We start from the raw sequence: 7875 nt of genomic DNA, 5'->3' as shown, positions 1-7875 counted from the left end.
TTTTTTTTTGCATGTTCAGTTTATTTTTGAGTATGTAAAACAATAAAAAAAAATCACAATGCTGCCAGTTTTTTTATTTTCGGTTTTACTCAATGACGTCAGCGCATTTCTGGAATGTGATGGTTCATGGTACTTTTGAGTTGTTTCAGAAAACTGGTTTATTATTGGTTGATCTAATGTTTAACACATTTAAGCATCTGGGAGCAATTTATAAGTTCAGTAAAAATAAAAAATAAATGCATAATGGAACTAGAAAGGCGCTTGACATATTTTCACATCTTGTTCAAGCATTTTGCATGTAAAGACTTAATCCTACAAACCTATGCTCATGTTGTGTAGGTTGAGACCACTCAACAGAGACCCATATAATACATTTTGATCAACATGACAAAGGCAATTAAAAATGTAGGAAAAAGCAGAAAATTGTACTTAATCACTTGCCTGGATGTCCACATACCTTTGCAACTTGCCCAAAGGAACCAGAAACTGGTTTCTTGATGTGCAGAAGTGACACAACGATTTGAAGATTGAACAACAATTCTGAGAAATGCAATAAAGCAACTGAGAAAAACTGTAAAAATTATAAAAATGTAATGTGACCTGTGAGTGGTTCTAGTCAACTATAATTTTGTCCTCCATGGCAAAAAGCTTGAATAACTGATTTCACAGATGAATAACCACTAAAATATTTACAAATATGCAGGCTTTACGTCTGATAAAGCAAGTTCAAGAGAAACGCTGCATAGAGTTTACAGGTGATAAATTGTGTAGTGTGATTTTTTTTTTATTCAAGTTGTTATATATGAAAATATGCATGTTATTTTTACTCCACCGTCCATATTAATCATGTTTAGCATCAGATAAATCAGTTCGCTTGTTGTCCCTTGACAATAAAAAACACTCCCACAGTGATCCCCATCACTCCCAGACCCCAACCCACTCCACAGTAAATGTCTGGACCAAGACTTGGATCTGTGTTGTAAAATTCAACTTCTGTAAAAGAAAAATTGAAATATTATAGATCAGGTTTGCCATATTGAAATATTTACATTGTGTTTTCATCATATCGCATGAAAGAAATAAAGCATTTACCCCAGATTCTTGTCTTTGGCGTCTCCAGGGCAGGATGCTCCACGGTGCAGGAGTAAATGTCCCCCTCACTCGGTGTGAAGGTCAAAGTTGAGAACTGGCGGAAGGTTTGATCGTTATTAGGAGAGTAGTCACCGACAGACACTCCCCTCCTAACTGGGACGCCATTTTTAGTCCAGCTGACTTTGATGGAGGGTGGATAGAAATTATTCACAAAGCAGATGAGGCTGTTTTCTACACCAGGTTCTACCTCTCTAGAGGGGAAGATCATGCTGTCTGGAGGGTCTGAAGAACGTCAAAAGATAAGAAAAGTTTCATCAGCATTTTATCAGCTATGGCAAAAGAGAAAACGACTGTTGAGATTTATTTACCTTTTTCTTCAGACACGGACTTCATTCCATATTCAATCAATTCATCTGTAACTGGACACATTTTTTGATTATACAGAGCTTCTTTTAGAATATGAAATCCACCCAAAAGTTTTTGTGGATCAGGAACTATAACAGGTGGCACAGTGAACACAACCTCCTTCTTTGGGAAATCAATGTATAAAATCTGATCGCCGTCAAACTCAGACTGTATGTCGGTGTTGCCATCGTCAAAGCAGCCCACAAAATAGGTTATTTCATGGGGCTCTGAAAAACAATACAGTGGAATTTAAAATTCAACAAAACATTTAGCTCTTACTTGAACAAAAAACACTAAATGGTTCTTACTTTGAGAGAAGACAAAATAGGAGTTGAGAATGAAGACAAGTAGAGCAGAGCGCTTCATTTCGGACCTGCAGCTTGTAAATGAAAATAGTCTCACTCTGTCTGGTGGATGGCACGCCTTTCTTTGTAGCCGTTGCCAACGCTGGATTTTACAGTGAAACATGTGACCAATGTGGTGGAAAGCTTTTACTACAAGTGTAAAACATTATGACTTTAATAGTTTGAAGGTAGAGTAATTTCATGATGTTATTTTTTGTCAGAGGGAAATTTGTCTTACTCAACATGCTGACGTTTTTCCCAGAGAAATTTTCTTCACTAGATCCACATAGCCTCAGATTGTTTTCTTAATTTGTTTTCCTTATACTGATTCTATAAAACAGGTGTGTTATCTGTTTACTGGCAGAGCTTTTAAGATGATAACTTCATCTTGTCCCTCTCATAAATATGGTTGATAATAAACCTGACAGTAATTTTCACTTAACCATGCTTGCCAACTCTTCTTTCTTACAACACCATAATAGTTTTAAAAAAAAATACTGAACCCCAGAATGTGGCAAACATAACCAAAGCATTAATAATTCAACTTTACATGAGCTTGCAAAAGGCATCAAAAACATTAGATCACATGTAAAAGTTGTAAAATGTAAAAATATATATATATATGACTGGTTTTAAGGCACTCTGTGACCTTTTAATATAAAATAGTTTAGCTTTTGTACCTGCCAAGAAGCAAAAAAAAAGCTGCCACTTCTCTCCTGTTGGTTTTCCTGTGTTTTAGTCACTTCACTGACTTGTTGGTTAGTGGACTTTTAATTTAATTGGATAATAATATGTATAATGTAAAATACACATTTACTAGAAAGTTAAACAAACACAGAAGGTTCAAATACATTTTAATTATTAATCTTGTTTGTATGGTTGTTTTTTTTAAAAAATGGGTGTAATATCTTAATTTGATTTCAAATTAGTCAGAAGATTGGTTTAGAAAGTGATGTGGATTGTTTGGGCAGTATCTTGACATTAAAGGTTTTTAAAACAAAACACAATGACTTTGCATTTGTTTCATCCCAGTGATGAACTGGAAGAAAATGACAAAGAACAGGTTTATTTATTATTGTTTTACAATAGTGTTTTAGTTCAGTATAAAATAAAAGTGCTGCAATGTTAGTGTTTGTCTGCAGAAATGTGTAAAAGGCAAAATAAAAAAACTTGAGGCATATGAAGGCTTGAAGTCTCTCAAATGTGGGATTAAGAAGAGTTTCCAGTGGTTGATAGATGTGTGTGGGGCTTCTCAACATTTCTGCAGCCTAAAGGGTTTCTTCTGGACATACATCCTAGATAACAAATAAATAAAGTTATAATCAGGTGTATACAGGAACACACAGGACAGATAAAGAGACTAAAACTCACCTCTGTTGTAGGCACCACCACCCGTCCTGGGTAAAACACCAAAAAAGTTAGAAAATGTTTCAATAAAATGTATTTAAACATGAACATAATTTAGATACTGAAGTCAGTTATGAAAGTGTTTTTTAAGTTTAAAGTGAACTATTGTCTCACCATTTGATGTTGTCTTGTAATAGATGAAGCCAGCAGCAGAAAACAGCAAACCGAGCAGCAGACTTGCTGAGCCAACAGCAATCTTACTCCACTTTGAATCCGACTCCGGCTCTGAAATCAGATTCATCATGAACACTAAGTTAGACTGAAATGCTCCTTGTTTCAATGTCTGGTTTCAGATTTTTGCCAGTGATTTATGCATTCATCACCACCTTATGAAACAAAGAAGATTTTGAATTTAGAGAGGAAGTTAAACACTGCACCTGAGTTAAACACAAACTTAATGTGTCAACTCTGACATGGTTTGACTACAGTAATCAATCATTATATTTAGGGTGCTCATCATTGAAGTGTTTTCATAAGGAAGACAATCTAGATGAATATCCTCTGACTCTTTGGGCATAAAATGGTTTATTCATATAAACATTTTCTGTCTGCATGCAGACGTTCTCACCCCAGTCATGAAGCTGTGGTTCCTTGAGGCTTGCATGCTCCACCATGCAGGCGATCTTCTCTCCAGGTTTAGGTGTGAACTCCAGGTAGCTGTGGATCTGATAAAGCCAGTTCCCATTGGGCAGCTCGTCAGTGGATGTCACATCAGATGTGACCTCCTTTCCGTCTCTCAGCCACGTCACCCTGATTTTCTTTGGATAGAAGTCGTACGCGCTGCAGACGAGCTTCTGCTGATGTTGACTGTACTCTGCTTTCACTGACCTCAACCAAACATAGGGCTCCACTAGAAAACATGGACAAAACAAAAAGATTCAGTAGACCGTATTCAATCCAGGGATGAGTATTACATCCAGAAAAAGATGTCACTTTGATTACTCTTGTGCTGCCTTGTCTGTAGATTACCTGCTGTTAGTAGTTTTTGTCCCAGTGGAACATTTCTTTTGCAGAGGTTTGTTTTCCATATCTCGCGCTTAATAAACCCAGGATCGTTGTTTAGAATAATGGCATATACTTCACCTTTTTCTGTGTATGCAGTCACTTTTCCTACAGTGCTGTTGTATTGTCCTTCCAGAATTTTGTTGTAGTAAAACTGATCCAGTAACACGGCATCATGACCATCACTTGAGCTAAACTGGCACCGTTCCATCACATACAAATAGTAAGCACCTAAAAATGAGGAAATATTTTTATTAAAATGGCAAATGCTGAATGATTACAGAAACACATTTTACATCTGAACCACACAGAAGCAACTGTAGTTGGAAAGCAATAAAAAATACAAACTGCTTTAGCTTAAAGTCCCTTACCTCCTGGTGAAAATGTCAGAAAAAGCACCAGGAAAACAGAGAAGCCCTGAGCCTGAGGCATCCTGTCAGGTTGGCAACAGAGGTCCGACTGAGCGCTAACTGGTTCTGATCAGCAACAATGAGGAAGTACAGAAATAGATTTACCAACGTTATTTTTTCAGTGCAGGCGTGGCGTTCTTATTAATCTGTAAACACTTTTTGTTCTCTAATTCTATTAGTGTCAAATAATCTATGTTGTTAGTAGTTTAATGTCTAAATGTAAGGAATAATCAAGTGTTTGACTCTCCTGTTGCCCTTCCTCATGTCGCTCATTTGTTTCTCATCGTCTCTTTCTCTGTTTCCACCAGTTTGTGCAAGTTTCTTTTTTCCATTTGACTGTGTCGTTCTTCATCATGATCCTTCATAGTATGGGTAACATCCCTTCAAACCACGATAGAATCATGGATAACAGCTTAACATTCAAAGCAGATGTAAGTGTAGGAGAAAGCACAAATCTAAACATTTTTTGTTTATTAAATAAGGACGAAAATTATACACAGTGTTCACTAAATTTAAAAATGACATCTGATGCAGAGTAAAATGTTTTGTTTTTAAACAGTATCCAAAATATATGGCATGTCTTAAAAACATTGTTTTAAGCTTTACTTTCCACAAGAAAACAGCACTTTTAATTTGTTCAGCTTAGAGATGGAGGTGCTACATGTAACAATGATTTCAGATGGACTCTTCTTACACAAAATAACACAAAGTTGGTCTTAAAATCCTAACCAGGGGTAGTCGGAGTTTCTCCTATTCTTTTAGTGGGAAGCCCGACTTCAGGGGGCGTTCCAGTCGATTTTCTTCGACTGGGAAGTCGGGTTTTTCAAGTTCCGAGTACAAATGGGAGACTCAAAAAACTATAAACTCACTGTAAAAGAACGAGAGTGATCTAATACAACTAAATTCAAATGTGCAATGAAGAAAACACAAGAATAAACAAAGAAACTAAACACAAAGTAATAAACTTTATGACAACACCCTTCTGACAATAATACAGAATGAACAGAATATGGCAAGACCTAAGAAACAAGATGAACAAGGAAATGATTAAAAAAAAACACAAATGAAAATCATGTGAAGATTGTAACAGTTTACTATATTTAAAAACTAAAACCTTATGCTACATGTTGACTCTTGACAATGAAAAACACTCCGACTGTGATTCCCGACAAACCCACACCAAGACCGACTCCACAGTAAATATCAGGCCAAAGACTTTCATCCTTTTTGATGATTTCTGCTTCTGTAGAGAAAGTTAATAAATATATGAATTGACATAAACACACTTTATTTGTCAGAATAACATTTTGCATATATAATAAAGCTCATTACCCCAGATTCTTGTTGTAGGCGTCTCCAGGGCGGGATGCTCCACGGTGCAGGAGTAAATGTCCCCCTCACTCGGTGTGAAGGTCAAAGTTGAGAACTGGCGGAAGGTTTGGTCGTTATTGGGATGATATCGACTGAGTGACACCCCCTCTGAGATTGGGTGGCCATTTTTAGTCCAGCTGACTTTGATGGAGGGTGGATAGAAATTATTTACAAAGCAGATGAGGCTGTTTTCAACTTCCAGCTCCACCTCTCTTGAGGGAAAGATCATGGAGTTCGGAGCGTCTAAAGAACGTCAAAGGACAAGCCAAAGTTTCACCAGCATTTGATCAATATTGTTATCACAGAAAACTAATGTTAGGGTTGATTTACCTTCTTTTTGTGGAGATGTATCTTCGTGTTTCAACACACCTAGTAGACCTGAACACAGTTCCTTGTTATCATGAGCATCACGCAGGATACTCAAACCAACTAAAACCTGGGCAGGGTCAGGGTCAATGAAGGTGGGTACGGTGTAAACTACCTCGTCTGTTTGGAAGTCGACATATAACATCTCCTCACCATCAAATTCAAATTGTACCGCAGTGCTGCCATTCTCAAAGCAGCCCAGAAAATATGTAATTTCATGGGGAACTGAAAAACAACAAAGAGGAAATAAACACTTAAAGCTGGATACAGAAGAAAAACACGTGCTTCCTATTTCTAAACATGATTTTATAAAATTTTGTATACACTAACACATATCTCATGAATGCAATAACATCCAAAGCATAACACTTAATAAACAACATTTCACTTTATAGTTGAGTTTGAGCTAAAGTCATTCTTACCAAGTGCGATGACGTTAACAGTGTTCAGAAAGAAGATTATGACAGTAGAGCCCTTCATGTTGGAGCGACAGCTTCTCACTAACAATCAGCTTTTCTTTATAGGTGTGGCCAAAAAGGGAGTTTACAGGTGAACATGTAATTTCTCCAGTAGATCAGGAGAAATCAACCGTCACATTAGAGAAACATTGGATGACTTTGCAAAACATGACCAAAATAATACAAATCAAGCTATAAGTATGCAGGATTATATTAGAGGTATGAGCTAATTTAGACACACCAGCATTATATTATGTTTGAAACCTGCCTGCTCTTGCCATGAAGTATGACAGATAATTAATAACATTTCACTAGACACGCCTCATTCAGATTAGTGTATCATTGTGACCCACATTATTTGGCCTGGGTATTAATCAGACATGAAGAGGTTAACACAACAACGCTAAATAAGGAAGATCTGAAAGGTGAACAAGCAACATTCCTCAGTGCCACCTATTTTTACCAGCTTTTTTGTCCAAACATGTTTGCTAGTAAGATTTCCTGGGTGTGGATCCAGAGCTTCTTCCAATCAGAACCAGGATAGTACCGTAGATTTTAGTGATTCATTAGCAGTGGTTAGTGTAGTGGGGCTTTTATGAGCTATCAGCTTGGATTATCTTCGGAATAAACTTTAAGGTGTCCTGGTGTTCTTTTCATATACTTTTATATTTTGAAATTTGGAAGGTAAAACTGAAAAATGAAAAAAACAGCAATGCATCAAAATGTATTGCAATGTTCCTGTTTTGTCTCCTAAATCATTATTCAATGTCAAGTTAAATCACATGTCCAATTTGAACTGAGTTTTTCATCTTCTTTACCTTTCTAGCCTGTTTTTGGGAGCAAAATTAAACTATGAAATAAAATGTTTGGCTTTGGTTTTCCATAAATAGTTTATACGCCATTCTTTTGTGAAAACACAAAGAAAATAGAAATATTAAAAACATCAGTCACTGTACAGACTACATCTGTTCTTTTTTCACTTTGTCAATGTTTTCCATATTAATTATATATGGATTTTAC

General features: G+C 36.4%; 3 protein-coding genes across 5 annotated transcripts; all 3 read right to left on the bottom strand.

Annotated features, from left to right (window-relative positions):
• LOC106929179 (H-2 class II histocompatibility antigen, A-U alpha chain-like) lies at positions 1-2729 on the bottom strand. The gene is made up of 4 exons (XM_015005886.2): positions 1806-2729; positions 1461-1724; positions 1093-1374; positions 1-993 (listed from the first exon to the last, which is right to left on the bottom strand). Exons 1-4 carry the CDS (start codon positions 1963-1965, stop codon positions 866-868), a joined length of 834 nt encoding a protein of 277 aa, XP_014861372.2. The 5' UTR covers positions 1966-2729; the 3' UTR covers positions 1-865.
• A 162-nt stretch (positions 2730-2891) lies between these two features.
• Positions 2892-4976, bottom strand: LOC106929180 (H-2 class II histocompatibility antigen, E-S beta chain-like). Of its 3 annotated transcripts, none has more exons than XM_015005888.2 (6): positions 4622-4976; positions 4218-4481; positions 3817-4098; positions 3363-3473; positions 3213-3238; positions 2892-3136 (listed from the first exon to the last, which is right to left on the bottom strand). In XM_015005888.2, exons 1-6 carry the CDS (start codon positions 4680-4682, stop codon positions 3110-3112), a joined length of 771 nt encoding a protein of 256 aa, XP_014861374.2. In that variant the 5' UTR covers positions 4683-4976; the 3' UTR covers positions 2892-3109. The 3 variants fall into 3 exon arrangements, with proteins under 3 accessions (XP_014861374.2, XP_087870425.1, XP_014861375.2); XM_088014299.1 differs by having other exon boundaries at positions 3213-3234; positions 3364-3473; XM_015005889.2 differs by having other exon boundaries at positions 4332-4481.
• Positions 4977-5114: 138 nt separating this feature from the next.
• On the bottom strand, positions 5115-6928 carry LOC106929183 (H-2 class II histocompatibility antigen, A-U alpha chain-like). The gene is made up of 4 exons (XM_015005894.2): positions 6820-6928; positions 6362-6622; positions 5993-6274; positions 5115-5903 (listed from the first exon to the last, which is right to left on the bottom strand). Exons 1-4 carry the CDS (start codon positions 6875-6877, stop codon positions 5776-5778), a joined length of 729 nt encoding a protein of 242 aa, XP_014861380.2. The 5' UTR covers positions 6878-6928; the 3' UTR covers positions 5115-5775.
• Between the last annotated feature and the right edge of the window lie 947 nt (positions 6929-7875).

Source organism: Poecilia mexicana, unplaced genomic scaffold, assembly GCF_051168715.1.
Source record: "Poecilia mexicana isolate PSO_F unplaced genomic scaffold, ASM5116871v1 scaffold_16, whole genome shotgun sequence".
NCBI lineage: Eukaryota > Metazoa > Chordata > Actinopteri > Cyprinodontiformes > Poeciliidae > Poecilia > Poecilia mexicana.
Note: the sequence above shows the minus strand (reverse complement) of the source record. Positions and strands in the feature narration are given on the sequence as shown.